Below are 17,800 nucleotides of genomic sequence, written 5' to 3'. Positions count from 1 at the left end.
TTCATTAAAACGTCATCATAATTCATAACATTGAATGAACAAGAACATGATTTTCTCATATAGTGAAATTTAAAACCTCATGTACAGTGGCATCGGTCAAGGGTTGGATATATTAGGCAGTAAGTAAATAAGAATCTGAGTCATTTTGAAAAGAGCCAGACTGTGGCTAGACAACTGGGTCTGAACATCTCCAAAACATCATGCAGGCCTTGAGTTTTTTTTCCCTCTGGTATGCAATATGCCTTCCAAAAGTAGTCTCTCTCTATATTGATCTCTCTATCTCTACCTATCTATCTATTCAGCCTCTCACTGTTGTTCATACAGCTTGTGGATTCTTGTTATAGTGGAGGCTCTCAAGGACACCTGGAACTCCACTCTGCTCTTGCTTTTGTTAGTTTGCTTCTGGTTGATTTATCCATAAGTCTTCAGCAAGTGCTGACCAGCATGGTCTGTCATGGTCCTGGCCTTTTTTAAAGCTGTATCGTAATTAATGGAGTCCATAAAAAAAGAACATATTTCCAACTACTCCTGTGCTGTGATTGTGTTATGCCTGTTAGCAGTGTAATTTATTAGCGAAACACACAACTGTTTAAACTATACAGACAGTAATATTAGTAACATTAGCACGTTAGGAAAGTAAACACAATAACTTGAACATCTTGTAACAGCTTATGTGAAGATCTGGGAGGTATTAGATATATTAATGGTAAGAAACAGTCAGTTCTTAGAGTCGACAAGTCAAACCGTTCTGTTTAGATGACTGATTGGTCAGAGACTCTGGGTCAGTGATGAGTACCTACAACAAGGTATCGCAGGAGGGACCCAAAGTTCAATGCACTGGAGCAGCCAAGGCTATCCTCATCTGAAACTACTGAGGCACACCTGAAGTCAGACTTTTATTTTTATTTTATTGATGATTACTGGAGGAATTTGCTGTGCTTTAGTCATACACGTGATTACATAATTAACAACAACACAACATGTAATTAATTACAGTTATGAATTCTAATATTTTCACATTAATAACTTGATTAGCAATTTTGTATACAGCAGGTACTTCCAGACACACAGTTTGATTGGTTGAGCGTTTTTTGGGTTTTTTTTGCCTGTATTGTTAAATCTGATAATGGCATGTGTTGTTATTTTTTTTAATTTGTTGCTTGATTTGTTTGTTTTTCCTTCCTTACCATACCTGTAACATTCCAGGTATGGCTCCAACATGCGGAACCAATAAGGTAGAACTACCTTCTTTTTGGCAGATAAAATCAGTATGAAATGAAACTTAGTCCTTTTCTGCTTTACAAAAAGGGAAAGCAGAGCTTGTGAGCCAATGATGTCATCTACAATACTACACAACATCTCACTGTCTTACTTATATTCACAATATTTGTAAATGTATCTCTTGCTTTCACTTACGGGTCTCTCAATAAGCCGTATCGATGCTTACCTGATACTTGCCTTGGCATCCTAACGAGCAATGTCCTTTTAATCAGAGTCCTCCTTATCCCTTTAATCAGAGCTTTGCTTCACCTCCCTGCTCCATCCTAATTCCATAATCCCATCATTTCAATCTCTTCAGCTTGATCTCAGCTTGGCTTTCTTCACTGCCGTTTCAACTCTGAGGAGGCCTTCAGAAGTCTGGTGTTGATGACTCGCACGCCCTGTGTCCATCCTTTGCTGTTTGTTGATTTATTTATTTAGTAATAAATGCAGGTATGCCGCAGTACAGTGGTATGGAGTGCTGTTCACATTGGTACTTTCCAGTCCGTTGTTTAAGTTCTGTAAAGATCCTTCATAATGAATAAACTTATAATGAGGTCCGAAGTAATTTTCTGCAAATCTGCTATTGGGTCAGTCAATAGTACCAGGACAGGCCCCGCCTCCAGCGCTACAATAGGCTGTAGTAGCATCTGGTCTTCTGTGCTGAGATTGGCTGATGATGCCATTAATGAATTGACTGACGACAAAAGGTTATAAGCTCATGAAGCAAGAACCTCACTCTTTCTTGAAATGTCTAGCCTCTTGCTACTGGACTGTTAAGCTTTAACAAGCATTCTGTGCTAAAACTACCTCTTAATATGTTAGTTGTTGTGTTATGTCATATTCTGCAGCTCAACATTGCATCCCTCAGCCTCATCAGTTTGATAGAATTTGCGATTTTGTGGCTTTGCATAAAAAAGCATCATACAACCATAGTGATGGAGAAATTTGCTGATACTGAGGCTAATAAACACAGGCGTTTGAGCAAGGCCCTTCACCCTCTCTGCTTCCCGGGCGCAGCAGCAATGGCTGTCCAATGGCTCCGGGCACGTGTGCTCACAGTCACTGTGTGTGTTCACTGCACGGACGGGTTAAAGACGGAAGCCAAATTCCATCTGTGTCCAACACTCATGGTGAAAATGGTTGTCTTGGGTTGATATGTGGCCTCTAAGCTGTAAAATTAGCCACAGTGGTATGCGAAATTTGCCCCCCCCCCCCCCCATTCACAATGTGTTACTCCATTGTGGATTTTGAGTGTGTTTAGGATCTTTATTTATTTTATTAGGATCTTTTATTCTTTATTTATTTATTTATTTTTTCATTTAAATTTTTTTTTTTTTTACAGTGTGTGATGTTTGCTTCCACAATCTGCTACCAGTCAAATGCCATTGGCAACAAAAGCCAATGGCTTGGGGAGGTGTTCTTTTCATTAAGCTTCATCAATCCATAGGACTTGTTTCCAAAATGCATCAGGCTTGTTTAGCTGTCCCTGTGAAAGCTCCTGAAGCCTGGTTTTGTGGCGAGGATGCAGGAAAGTTTTTCTTCTGATGACTCTTCAATGAGAGTCAAGTTAGTGCAGCAGTCGCTGCACAGTAGAATAGTGCGCCACCATGCCAGAGTCTGCCCCAAAAAGCTTGGGAGTTTGTACTGCCACCTTTAAGATGCCTAATCAGCAGGTTTTAAAAGTTTATAACTGAAAGATCTTGCTGTCCGTACTGTTATAGTACTGGTGTAGGAGGAAGTAGGCCTATTGTATGGGCCGATTTACGTTCATGGCTACGTTTCTCATATTGGCGAAAGTGCATCTTCAAGCTCTCCACCTGACACCACCTGAGTATATTATGTAATCCAGAAACAGCCTACAAACCAGGCCATGATATAGTAGCGGATGACTATAGAGGTCAATATAGAGGTCTGTATCATTATATAGACAGAATAATGGACCGAAAACATGGTCCAGTTGATCCGTTTTGGTGGAGTGAATCCTCAGAGACACCTCAGTGTGATGTGAATGAAGATGCTTCCTTCAGAGTCTTCAGCGCTTCTCTGGCAGCGTTAGTGAATACAGGCGTGGGAAATCCTCGGCTATGAATCGACTGGTTATTAGTGGGCATTTCTGGCAGTGTGATATTTTTAGAACACAACCCAGATCCTTCAGTGGTCACTCTGGTCCGGCTTTTCCAGCTGCTCTCCTCCTGGCTGTCAATGAACGAGCGTCCTCCCCCAACTGTGAGTGCCGTGCATGTTATTTTTGTTTCTCCACCCGTAGTCAGACAGGCCCAGCCTCCAGCGCTATGATAGGCTGTAGTAGCATCTGGTCTTCTGAGCTGAGATTGGCTGATGATGGGCAGCTCCTGGGGATAGCGTTAGCTAGTAGGTTAGAATCAAGTAGGTTCAACTCTGGTGTTAAGATTGGCTAGTAATTGATTATTCCTGGCCTCTGACAAGTTATAAAATAAAAAGAAAATGTTTTTTGTTATTATTAAATAATAAAAAAAATATTAAAATATTTTAAAAGGAAATTTACCAACAAAACAGCAGAGAGAGAAAAGGCAGCAAATATATACATTCACGTTTAAGGCATTTAGCAGACTCTCTTATCCAGTGCTTTATGGTTTACTCAGAAAATACCCTTAGCTAGTTTGTATCAGCTAGAGTCCAAAAGATCCCTCTAAGCTTAAATACTACTAAATACCAAAGCCAGTATGGAGACACAATACTCAACGTACACTATACTTGCTATACAATGGCTGAATCAACTAATGTGCATCAAGCTTCAAGGCAAACCAAAAGACAAGATTTTAAACAGGATCTAGTTAAAGGTATATGCAAAAACCAAACCTACCAAAAACTAAACAAAGGATGAAGTAAAAATGTCTTTTTTGCAAAATATCATTTTACTGACCCTAAATTGTGTATTATTTGTGTATTATTTGTATTGTTATTAAAATGTATTAAATAATACAAAATAATACAAAATTATGAACATTTTAAGTAATTTTAGCATCAAAGAGAAAAACCAGAAAAAGGTATATATTTAAATATATAGCATTTAGCAGATGCTCTTATCCAGAGTGACTTACAAAAGTGCTTCACTGTTTACTCAGAAGATACCCTTAGCTAGTTTGTATCAGCTAGAGTAAAAAAAAACCTCTAAGCTTAAATACTACTGAATATAAAAGCCAGTATGCAGACACAATACTCAACGTACACTATACTTGCTATAAATGGCTGAATCAAGTAATGTGCATCAAGCTTCCAGGCAAAGCAAAAGACACGATTTTAAACAGGTTGTAGTTAAAAGTATATGCAGAAACCTAGCATACCAAAAACCTAGCCTACCAAAATCCAAGCCTACCAAAATCCAAGCCTACCAAAAACCTAGCCTACCAAAAACCAAGCCTACCAAAAACCAAGCCTACCAAAATCCAAGCCTAACAAAATCCAAGCCTAACAAAAACCAAGCCTAACAAAAACCAAGCCTACCAAAAACCTAGCCTAACAAAATCCAAGCCTACCAAAAACCAAGCCTATCAAAATCCAAGCCTAACAAAAACCAAGCCTACCAAAAACCAAGCCTACCAAAAACCAAGCCTACCAAAAACCAAGCCTACCAAAAACCTAGCCTACCAAAATCCAAGCCTAACAAAAACCAAGCCTAACAAAAACCAAGCCTACCTTGCAAGCAAATGATGAACCCAAGCCAGAAAATATGGTCAGTTGCACAATTTGGTCAGTAAAATTTGCAAAAACGTGACAATATTCACACATCATTATAACACATCATTAAAACCTTGTCTGAAACTCCATAAAACCACTGCCAATTTATTTTAACACAGATGATTTAAATACACTTCTTTGTAATTCACTGTGATGTAAGCGATGCCTGAGGGTTTGATATGAACAGTACATCATAAAGAAACGTGGCATCTCATTTCCTGACCGTACTGGTGATAGGAGCGAGGGACTGTGATGCCAAAGACACAAATATAGTCATTGTATTTACTGTCCAAACCCACCAGTGAGCCCATGTGTTTATTTTATATGGCACCCTCTGTGTTTTTACAGCACGGTCAGGCATGACTCTTTTGTCTCAGTGTCTCAGGCAGGAAAGCGATGGCTTCAAACCAGGATTTTGGACGAACTACTCCAATTTGACATGATGAGTTTTCTGCAACCCCAACGCTTCTCAACCTCACAGATTTCTGCTGACTGCTGAGTCAGAGGCAGTCAGTGGTGTTGGTAAATGTATGTATGTAGAAAGCTGTCCTTTTTTAGTGCTGAGCTCCTGTGCTGCTCCAACATGTCAGTATTAACATGTCAGGGCCTGTATCATCGAAAAACGCATTTTCTGTGCTTTGTTCTGAGTGTGCAAGTGAAGTCAAAACAGCATTGAAGGGTGCTGTTAACTTTCCAGTCTGCTTTCCAGTCTTTTTTTATTTTGTAAGAAATTACGTCACAAAACATCCCTCCAGTACATTTAGCTATTCAGCTATTCAGGCTGAGGTAAGTTGTGAGTGTGTCAGTCTTGTTAGTTGGTCCTGTATGTTTTTTTAAATCAGGCACAATATACAAGACATCCAGTCAGAACAGAAATGATTTCCCTATGTCAGTCTTAAGGGCACAGTTACAGTAACAGCCTGTGTCATTGTAAAGGATGAAGAGGAATAGACAACTGGTCTTTTTGAGGGACTAAATGGACAAATCAAACATTGGAAATAGGCTGTTGAAGAGTGTGGTACGCTAGACCGTCTGCAACGCTTGTTCTGTAACAGTGAATGCAAAACACACACAGTGTCTTTAGTGTCCGTTTAATACTTCTATAAACTTTATGTGGACTAAATTTAAGCCTAGATTTCTAAATCAGCTTTAACCAGACCTCACTGATACCTGTGTGTGTTGATTTTGTAAGCTAACTGTTTTATTTACAATATGAGGTGGCACATACACATGTTAGAGGTGTCTTTTGAATTATTGGTCTATTCTAACTAGCTAAGGTTTTTCTTGGGTAAATAGCAAAGCACTTTGTAAGTCGCTCTGGATAAGAGAGTCTGCTAAATGCCTTAAATGTAAATGTAAATGTTTGCAGACACCCCTCCTAACCAATCAATCAAACTTTATATACAAAATTTATATAGCCCCTTTCAGACCAATACAATTTAAATTCAAAGTGCTTCACAGGTGATTGATGAAAGTATAGGATAAAGAGAAAGAATAAAAATAATAATACCAATACAATGAAATATTTAAACTAAAAATAAAAAGGTGTTTAATTAAGATTATAAAAGTTAAATAATAAAACAAGAGAAATTAATAATTTTATATTTTATTATATATTTTATATAAAATTTTATATAATAAATAAATAAAATAATAATAATAATAAATAATAAAATAAAATAAAATAAAACAGTAGACAAAATAAAACATAAAATATTGCAGATAATAAAAACAGATAAAATATAAATATATAACGTATATAAGTATGAATATTAAGACTAAGAGAAAGTTAAAAATAAAACACACTACATAAAAGCCAGACTAAATAAATAGACAAAATAGGTTTTTAGTTTGTGCTTAAAGATTTCAATGTTTTAAACATCTCTCAGGTCAGTTGGAAGGTGATTCCAGCATTTTGGAGCCTAGTGGCTAAAAGCAGCATCACCAAAGGTTTTTGATTTTCTTTGTGGAACAACTAAAACAGAAGATCTGAAAGATTTAAAAGAATTTTAAAGAATTTTTAAATCAATACTAAAACAAACAGGTTTTTGAGTTTTTGAGATGTTTTGTTCTGGTTTAGCTGCAAAAAGTTCTGTGACATCCAGGTTTTTACAGTGAATGGATTCAGCTACTCTAAGTTGCTCCTATTGCTGACACAGATGTGCACATGCACATACACAGCTTGTCTAGTCCCTGTGGAGAGGTAGAGTAGAACCAGGCGTGAGCTAGAGGGGTGTGAAGTCCCCCAGCATTGGAAGTATCCTCTCCGGAATGATGGATGATGCTTCATCCAATACTTCTGGGATGAGTCAAGGATGAGGTGGGTGGTGATCATCCAACATCCTGACCTCACTAATGTGCTTGTCGCTGAATGCAATGTACAATCCTCACAGCAATGTTCCTCCAAAATCTAGCAGAAAGCCCTCTTCCTTGGTCAGTGGAGACAGTTACTCCAACAGAAGCAGATCAAAACACTGACTGAGCAGGTGTCCCAATACTTTTGTCAAATATCGTTTGGCTCATTTTGAGCTCTGGTCTTGGAGGCTAGCAGCTCCCCCTCACGGCTCAGCCTCCGTCAGTGACGCAACAAACCAACACCCAATCCCAGGGCGCAGTGGGCGGGGCGTGTCCGAATACAGGTGTGAAACGGAAAAGCCTCCATGGGGCTCTTTACGCGTCTCCGTCGCTCCGCCCACGCGTCCAGTCAGAGGCTTTTTTCGCTTTTTTCGTTGCGTCCATTTTTTCCCCCCACTTGTATTTAAGAAATCTGGAAGAATCACCCAACCTGGAGGGGGAAAGAGGTGGAAGAAGGCAAAACACAAGGGAGTGGAGGTGGAGAGCCAAAGGGAAGCTAACCTGAGAGGAGGACTCGACCTGTTTCTACAACGCTGGAGATGCCAAGGAGCTGTTCCTGGAGGATGACGGCGACGGGGCTGGGAAGGATTTAACATGACTGCAAAATAAAGAGAAAAAGGCAAGGCTTTTACACATCTGCTGTGCGTGTTTGATGGACGGAGGGGGTCTTAAAAGGGCACTTGAGTGTTTGTGTGATGTTCAGGCACATCTTCTCTGATTTAACGTTATTCTTATTGCTGGAACTGGAGAGAGATGTTGGACTACATGTAGTTTCACGATGCTAATCTGTCCACCAGGCATCCAGACCTCCTTCGTGTTCAGAGCGGTCTGAGAGCATCACAGAGGCACATGATGTTAGAAGATAAAAGCCCACTATTATGTGAATGCCCTCGTGTCTGGTGTCAAAGACGACGAGGACAGGGCGAGCTGCTCGCCTACACGCTGGCCTAGAAATGGCTTGAAGGCGAAATTAAGCTTTTAAGCCTGTTGGTGTTGTTCTGTGTGTGTTTTTCCAGCAAGTGGTCGTGAAGATGTCCGCTCCTCTCGGGCCCCGAGGCGGGCCGGCCGCGGTGCTGCCGGACATGCCGGACCTGAGCCACCTCACCGAGGAGGAGAGGAAGATCATCCAGGACGTGATGGACCGACAGCGGCGAGAGGAGGAGAAGGAGCAGTCCATGCTGAAGTAAGGCCGGGGATGCAGTGTGACTAGCTTTAGCCGTGCTGCCGGAGCTGGTGTTGCCTTTTATTCCCTGTAGGACAAAGTCGTGGTGGTGTTTTTGGTGATTCGACCTGATTTGGGCTCGGATGGATACCACAGAACCTCACTGCTCACTGCTTGCTTTCACCGCGTATCCGGCTTCCCCATCACATCCCTCCAGCCTTGATTGCAGGCCTGCATGGCTCTCTGGTTCTCTAGCCGTGTGGCTAACGAGGGACGCCATTTTTCACATGTTTTACACTTTCCATCACATCAACGACAGCAAAACGTGGCCGTCTGAGTCCACATCGCCCGTTCTAGCGTCAAATCCGTCGATGTAGTAACGTTTAGAGGTGCCGAGAGAGCGAGAGAGCAGATCTGGTTGGGTGTACTGAGAGCTCCAGCAGCTGTAATGCTAGCAGGGCGCATTTCAGCACCAGGCGCTGTCCACTCCTACCGTGGAGCGATGCCATGGAAGAACTACTACTTCTGGTTTCTTAGAAGAGCTGCTTATAAATGTGTGTTTTTCTTAGAATAGTGCCATAAAAGAACCACTTGGTTCTCTACAGAACCTTTCAGTGCTGTTTGTAGCTGTAGGAGATGTCTTATCTAGAACCCTATAAAAAGGTGCCACAAAAGGTTTTCAGAGCACCGACACCATAGTAGAACCACTTCTAGTCGCCTAAAGAAAGTGGATGTTTGTTTATGTAATATAATTACTGCCACAAACAGTTATTTATTTCCATAAAAGAACCAGTTGGTTCCCAAGAGAGCCTTTTTAGTTGATGGTTGTTTCAATAGCTGTTTTAAAAGAGACATTTTTAAAGAACCCTATGAAGATATGCCACAGTAGGTTCTTAGAGCAGTGCCACAGACAAAAAAATAAGCCTTTCAGAGTATGGTTCTTTCATGCGATGGTTTCCTATAACCCTAAAAAGTGATGACCACTTGCCTCTCTAAAAAGCCTTTCAGTTAATGTCTATTTAAAGAGCAGTTTGTCGCTCAGAGGGATCTCAACAGGTTCTGTGATTGACGCCATAGAAGAATGATTTGGTTGGCTAAAGAGCTTTTCAGTGGATGGTTCTTTAAGGAGCTGTTTGTAACAGATTACATTACACTTACATTTGTGGCATCTTATCCAGAGCGACTTACAAGGTTACTTGTATTACAGAGGTGGGTCAGTGTAGTGTTAGGAGTCTGGCCCAAGGACTCTTATTGGTGTAGCGCAGCATAGTCACCCAGACCAGGAATTGAACCCCAGTCTCCCACATGGTGTGTTAACTCACTGGCAGGTAGTGGTGTTATCTGTTGTGCCACACCAACCACAGATGTTTTCCCAGAACCGTACAAAGGTGCCACAAAAGGTTCCTTAAGTGATACCATAGAAAAAACAGTGTGTTTTATTGGATGGTTCTATAAAGAACCATTTGTTTAACTTGCAGATGCAAGTGTGACGAACAGAACCCTTTTGTAATCTATAGGACTTCCACATGAAGTAAATGGTCCATATAAATTGAGCCCTACATTCAATGAAAAGGAAATAGTGCTATAAAGGTTTCCTTAAGCAATGCCATGGAAGATCTACTTGGGTTCCCCGAAGACCCATGTTTGAAGATGAGATGCATGAGCTTGAAGAGCCATTTAAAGCTTTAAGGAATGCTCACATAATGTACAGATCCTGAATCAGTGGGTGTGGCGTAGTGAGAGGGAGATGCTCTGGAACAGGTGTAATCAGCCGCTGTAAAGTACTCTGCAGGCCATGACTCTGCCCACTTTTATTTCACCAGTCTGCATCGTTCTGGTCAAACAAGTTCTCTGAATAGTCTTTGTACTTTGACACTGTATGTCCAAAAGTATCTGGACACACACACAAATGCACACACACAGCTTGTATAATCTCCATAGAAAAGCCCTACCAATAGAATGGGGCACTCTGGAGCACCATGCCCAATGGCAAGCCTTGGCTAGCGGGATATAAAGCCCCCAGCACTGGGCTGTGGACAGTGGAACTGTGTTCTCTGGAGTGATGGAGCTCCATCCAATACCTATGAGTGCCAGAACTAATCATCCAACATCACTACCTGATCCCACTGATTCTGTCACGGCTAAAAGCAATCAAATCCTAACTGCAAAGTTAGAACCTCTAGTGTAAAGCTTTCCCAGAAGAGTAGAGCCTGTTAAAAGGTAGACACACACACTAGTAACTTTTTCAGAGGAAGCGTCAGATGAGCAGGTGCCTGCAAATGAACCCAGCTCCATTAACCTGGGCAGTTAGTGGGTATGAGTGACATGACCTGTTTTCTTGCTAATGAGGCCACATTTTTATGGCCCTGTCCACCAATATAATGGTTAAGGATGCCACTATAATGTTATTGCTATGTGCTTTTTAATTAATTCGGGGAGATGGTTTGGTCAATGAAATTATAAAAACAACACAAACAATGGGGTTGTGGATGCCTGCTTGTCCAGTGTTTCCTTCAAAATCAAGAGTATTGCAAGTGACTCTGTCCCGACTTTACCTCTGTAACTACCTCTACTCGTCTTGAGAATGCAAGATGCAAGACACTGCTGTGAGAGTTTGACAGCATTCAGCCATAGGAGCATTAGTGAGGTTAGGTAATGTTGTTAACTGATTAGTTCTGGAGCTCTGAATCATCTCAAAAGTATTGGATGGAGCTCCATCACTCCAGAGAACATGATTCCACTGATCCACAGCCCTCTAGCCTACTTGGCATTGGGCATGGGGACATTTATATTTAATATATTATATTTAATATGTATATTATATTTTATATGGAGACCATAGTACTCTACTATTCACCCAAATGGCAGAGAAGTGACAATTGTAAATGGTCAGAGGGGAGCAGTTGGGGTTTCACCTGGAGGCTTAACGAGAAGCCACATAGCTCAGAATTGCAGTTTTCAAAAGAACTGACCAATCACTTTCTACTCGCGTTTATGTCCCGTTCTGTTGGTAAATATTTTCTACAGGAATGGATATTAACTGTATGTTCATGCATTTTAATCACATGTTGGCAATGAACATAGCTGAATTGACTGATAAGTGTCCACAAACCTTTGGACACATAGCATATCTTTGGGTTTGGAAAGATGTGGGCAGTTACACTCTGGGTTACACAGCTTCACTCTCAAATGTGCCAAAAAGGGGTTCTTTTAAGAGATGCCATAGAAGAACCAAAGTGTAATAAAGAGGTGTGGAGACCCTTTTATGATGCTAAGGGTCTCCAGCAATTTATGGTTTGCCCTATACTCATAAAGGCTTGAAAAAGGTTCTTAGCAGTGATGTCAAAAACCCTGTTTACACCTGGTCACTTCAGAGAAGGCCAAGACAACACAAAAACACAAATGTAGACGCACCCAAGGCACTTGTGCCACATGTAATAGCAGTGTAAACTCATCCGTCTCTCCAAGACACATTCAACAACCAACACCTATCCTAGTACAGTCCAAACACCAGTAATAACTGCAGTGCAATTAACAAATGTATATATTTTATCCTATGCATGTGGCTAAAATCTCATCAGGGTACAATCCAGATACTAGTCACATGAAGTGACCAGGTGGAAACCGGGTCAAAGACATCCACACTTGATTCACTAAAGAACCTTTCAACAGACGATTTAATGGATAAATTAATTAATTTTTTGTGTGTTTTGAGTGTGGAGAACCTTTTTGAAGCCTAATGCCTCCACATGGTGCAGAGGTTCTGTACCAAATGTAGATTTTTGTTGGAAAAAGAAAGGTTGTCAAACAGTGTTCCTGGAGCGATGCCATAGCCAGTTTCAGGCCATTAAAAACAGCTTTAAAAAAGAGAAAAAAGAGATCTGTCAGGGTGAAGAACCGTTTTACAGTGTAGGTTCAAGTTGAGAGCCATTGGAGAGCCTTTATTTTTAAGAGTGTAAAGCCTCTTTCATCTACACTCTACACTCTTTCATCTACAGATTTTCAAAAAGATTGAAATTGTGTGTAGTGTTTTTCTATACACTCTTCAAAAAGGTACATTCAAGGGTTCTTTTGTAAAAATGACTACTCTAAAAAGAACCATGATGTCTCAAAGAACCATTTACATGCATAAATAGTTATTTTTAGAGTTCTAGGTAGTGCTGAAAAAGGGTGGTTGGCCTGTGAGTGAAGAAGTTAATGAAGATTTTGAGTTGTCATGGTTCTATATAGACTTTGATTATAGTTCTATGTAGTTATATATATATATAGTTTTTTATATATAGTTCTATAGTTCTATGGTTCTATAGTTGACTTTACTTGCGCAACAGATAACACCACTACCTGCTAGTGAGCTACCACACCATGTGGGAGACTGGGGTGACTATGCTGCGCTACACCAATAAGAGTCCTTGGGCAAGACTCCTAACACTACATTGACCCACCTCTGTAATATGAGTAACCTTGTAAGTCGCTCTGGATAAGAGCGTCTGCTAAATGCAGTAAATGTAAATGTAAATGTAAACCCCTGAAGTAGAGCTGGACAATATAACTATTTTATCGTATTGTGATCAATTTTGTTATTGTGATATACAGTGTGCTTTTGTAAGCATATCAAGGATCCTGATAGTGTTTAATAAACACTGATCAGCTGCAGGTTTAATTACAAACAGTGTAATTAGACTGGTTTAAGTAGATGAAGAGCAGCAGATGTTGACTAAAAATCACTGTATTCAGTACGGGAAAGTATCTGAAAAGTAGTTTTTAAGAATCTGTCGCAACTGATGCGACAGTCTGTGATTACATGTATCGTGATGAGTGTATTGCGAAAAAAGTCATTAAATATTGTGCTATAGTATTTTTACCATATCGCCCAGCCCTACCCTGAAGAACTCCTTTTTATGGATGTGGTTAAATTATTTTTCTCTACACTATTAAAAGGTTCTACAATAGTACAACTATATAGAAGCACGTCAAGTATCTATGGAATGCGTAAGTGGTTCTTGGCCAAGTTAAATGATTGATGAAGTGGTTCTACTTTTTTACCAGTCTAAGAACCCTTTGTCTGTACTAAGGCGGGTGTATATTAAGATAATGCTTTGCTGTTGTTGTTACAAGCCATAGAGCCTTTTTGTTGGTACTAGATGCACACTCGCCAGTCTCGCCGTTCACATACTCACATGCTCATGCGTATGCTCAGAGGCAGTTACGTGGTCAGCGTAAGCAAACAAATGACGTGTTGTACGTTCATGCTCTCGTGAAGGTCCCTCTGTACCAGGATTTGTTTACATTAGCTCGGAATGATTGTGACAGCTTACGGAGCCGTAATGGAGGCCGCGTAGTGGCACTTTCTCGTCATTAGTTAAATATTAATGCTGGTGGGCGTGTGGAAACGGAGCAGAGAGTGCAATACTTATGGTTAAAGTGACTCATCGACTTGATGCCTCAGCCACCTCAATGCTGGTGTGTGAATCATCCTTTATACACACACACACACTCTCACTCTCACATGCCATTCAGTGTTTGGGCCATTTTCTTTCCCTCGGAGAACCAGAGAATGAGAGTATTAGCATGACGACTTGCTCTTGCCGCTGATCGTCAATAACGAGGATCGTCATTGGTTATCCCCAGAACCACCCCTATTACCACCTCTATGGACTAAGCCTTTGATCTGTTGGCATATTGTGTGCAGGCAACTGGTGTAGAGTTACAAAACAACAGAGGGGGCTAGGTAGCTCATGACTAATGCGTAGACCTCATGTCCTCCCTTTGTCAGAGGCCTGCTGTTGGCTCGGGCTTTGTCATGTGCTCCCCCAGCCTGCTTCGTCTATTTTTGTTTGTTTTGTTTTTTTGTCGTTCAGAGGGGATGCTGTAAGGTTATGGAAGAGGCAGTATTTATGACCATTTCAGCTTATTACAGTTGTTTAATTTTCATAATGGATTGCTTTTTAACATATCCTTATTATCTTTGATAAAGAACAGAAACACAGGATAATAATAACCCCAAAATATGAATAAAACACACATTCATTAATAAAGCAGTCAAATTAGTTTATCGTTCATCTGTCATTTGTGCATTATGTTCTAGGAAATAGTAGAAAATTCAGCCAAAATCTTCAGATTTTTTTGTATTTCGTGAAATATTGTATCTTTTCCAGAGCAGATCATTCCTTTCAGCCATTGAGAAATTCCACAAGTCGTTCCCTTTGTTTTTGAGCAAGCGTTGTATCTTTAGGCCTCCAGTAAGCGGATATTAAGCGATCCTTGAAATTACAAAGATCTCTGGGTAAATATCTACAATACATAGTTTAGCACAGTGGCCGATTCTCAATCAGCTTTCTTATCTGTACTTGTGTTCCTGTGTTCTTGTGAAATGTCATCAGTTGCAGCCCAAGTACTGCTCCATTCAAAAGTTCCCATCTTGCAGAGTACAGTCGAGGATGCCTTAGGACGTGACTTATGTGGACTTGGCACAGCCAAACATCCCAGAACTTTGGATTGAGAATCCCCCAGTATTTCTCAGCCCTGTCTCCGGAGGCCTACTGCCCTGCATTTTTTAGTGTTTCCCTACTTCCAACACACCTGCTTCAACGAATCAGCTGATTAACAGCCTCAAAAACACATGCCTACATACACTGAAACAATGATAGTGGATTGTTAAATATGAATATTTGACCCCCTTGCTGTTTGGGAATAAACTGAAGATGCAGACCCCCTTTATCCAGAGCGACTTACAAAAGTGCTTCGCTGTGTCCTCAGACTGACAAAAGTCAGTATGGAGACCAAATTACTCGGCACTACACTTCGCTCAAGTGCTCTCGGAAGAGGTGGGTCTTCAGTCTGTGTTTGAAGACAGTGAATGACTCCCAGGGGAAGTTCGTTCCACCTCTTTGGTGCAGGACAGAAAAAAGTCTGGATGCTTGAGCACTGTGAGAGCTATTAGAGCTAGGACCTTTCTGATAAAGCGGCTAATGATTGTGAGTATTTCATTTTGGCTCCGTATTTGAACACCCCCAGCATGTCATACAGTGTGAGGAACCACCTGGACAAAAGAATCCAGGCACTCCTTTAATGAGTGAGTTCAGCTACTTATTGCACTCATCACTGACACAGCCATTAAGCTGACCATGCACAGCTTGTTTATTTGCCATAGAAAAGCATTGCCAATAGTACAGGATGCTCTGGAGCAGCTACACAGTCTAAAGTAACTACGCCCTATACCAACTGGTAGATAGAGGGGTATAGAGGCCAGCAACACTGGGCTGTGGAGCAGTGGAACTGGCTTCTCTAGAGCTAGTGCTAGAGTGCTGGTTCCTCACACTGTATGACAGCAAACAGCAAATCAGCAAATACCCACAATCAGTGCCTATTTTATCAGAAAGGTCTACCATATAGGTGCACTGCTGGATGATGTTATATCGGCAGATGCTATAAGATACTGTGTTATAAGATATTATGTCCACTCTGTCTGTATCCGGAAGCTTTCAAAGTAGAACGAAATAAGCAAAAGGCTCCATCCATATTCATGTCCATATTTAACATTAAGCCAGGTGAACAGATTTTCCCATAAGGACTCTTTAACTCAGTGCTTGCTGATGTTTCTATGCTGCCTCTTTAGAACCTCCTTAGACTCCCATTTATGCCAAAGCCATAACCAGCTGCCTGCAAATGGCCCTGTTCCTCCAACACCCATCACAATACTGGCGGTCAGGTGGTGAATGGTGTGCTGTTCTTCTTCGAAAGAACATGCATTATATTCACATATGGCACATATTCCCCTCCACCATGTACAACTCTCACTGCTTGTCCCTCCCCCCCTTCACTCTGAGTGCCCCCAGGGGTCAGGACACTGCGAGGGCAAGCACACACCACACACGGCCTTGTTACGCTTGTGAGCATGTTGTAAGAGCATGCGCAGAACTACAGTAAAACAAGTGGCTCTCAATCCTGCTTCTGGAGTACTACGACTGTCCTCTAACAAAGCCCTCATCTACCCAGTGAGCTAATTACCCCTTACAGGGTTAGAGTTGCTGTACTGCTCAAATGTAATTGTGTAATTATGTAATTTAACATATAGTCATGCAGTGAACTGCACAGAGAGAAAGAGTGGAGGAAGCGTGCACTAATAGATGTCTGTGTTCTTTTTCTTTATTTAACAATCCATTATTAGCAACTCTGATTTATAGGTGATGTTGACGTGCTGTGGTCGGGAGCTTTACAGATCTGTAGGAAAATATACACACAGTTTTACTTTCTTTATCCAGTAGATGATTAGAGTCATTGTCTTTTAGTTATACGTTTGAGTTACATAATGATTTTTATTGTGTACATACATAATTACATAACTACGTAATTAATTCCATTTACTGTATTTATTTAATATTCCCTATCAACAGTTTTTCCCCCCATTTGTCAGGATTTTGTTTAGGAATGCAGCGATATGGAAATTCTTGGCTGATTTTCATGTACGGACAATAATATATATAATATTATTACATTATATATACTGTATATATATATATATATATATATATATATATATATATATATATATATATATATAGTATAAAATGATCAATAGTGTTCTAGGCAATTATCTGCTGATATTGAATTGATTACGATTGATTAAGATACATATTCTCTCTGGTAGAAATGTAATATCACAATACTTCACAATATTTGTTGGAATGGACCACAACAGTCATCCCACTAGGGCCAGGCAATTAATCGAAAATGAATGGAAACACATTTAAAAATGAATCTCATATCATTTGAAGGCTCATACTGATTATATACTTAATTCTGTGGAATTAATATATTCATTCTGTGAATAATTTCCACTGTGTGTGTTCATGTACTGTCCACTTAAAATAATACTACCGCATGTGTAGTCACCGAGCCAACTGAGCAACCTGAGCAGCTTGTACCAAGAAAAATAGTATTGTGTCTGTTGTTCATTAAAATAATCACTCATTAATCCTAAGCAAGGTAAAATGTTCAAATAATTGTGATATTGATCTTATAAAAATACTAATTTTACTAATTTTTCAAAATACAAATACTGAAAAATATTTTTAAAATACTAGTGTCCCAATACTTTTGTCAATATAGCATATATAGTTTTGTGCAGTAAGATTGTGAGTTTAAATCCCAGAGATTATGTGGCCAAATTGGTCTGGAAATGAAATAGTGATGCATTGTGGGCAATGTATTTCAGCTGATACCGATTAAACCCTTGTTTGTCAATATTAGCAGATATTCTCAGACAACTGATATAACACCCAGGCTCCAATCAGAACAGACTCA

At 40.2% G+C, this 17,800-nt stretch overlaps 1 protein-coding gene across 29 annotated transcripts in view; it reads left to right on the top strand.

Annotated features, from left to right (window-relative positions):
- Window positions 1–7,647: 7,647 nt before the first annotated feature.
- Window positions 7,648–17,800, top strand: part of rims2a (regulating synaptic membrane exocytosis 2a) — a 268,366-nt gene continuing 258,213 nt past the window's right edge. For 28 of the 29 annotated variants that reach the window (XM_072692323.1, XM_072692313.1, XM_072692325.1 and 25 more), the window contains exons 1-2: window positions 7,648–7,954; window positions 8,352–8,518. In XM_072692323.1, coding sequence (XP_072548424.1) covers window positions 8,367–8,518 — 152 coding nt within the window. In that variant the 5' untranslated portion in view covers window positions 7,648–7,954; window positions 8,352–8,366. Of the gene's footprint in view, window positions 7,955–8,271; window positions 8,519–17,800 lie in introns of those variants that run through there. The other variant, XM_072692298.1, reaches the window with a different exon arrangement.

The sequence above is a fragment of the Salminus brasiliensis genome, chromosome 1 (genome assembly GCF_030463535.1).
Source record: "Salminus brasiliensis chromosome 1, fSalBra1.hap2, whole genome shotgun sequence".
Taxonomy (NCBI): Eukaryota; Metazoa; Chordata; class Actinopteri; order Characiformes; family Bryconidae; genus Salminus; species Salminus brasiliensis.
Note: the sequence above shows the minus strand (reverse complement) of the source record. Positions and strands in the feature narration are given on the sequence as shown.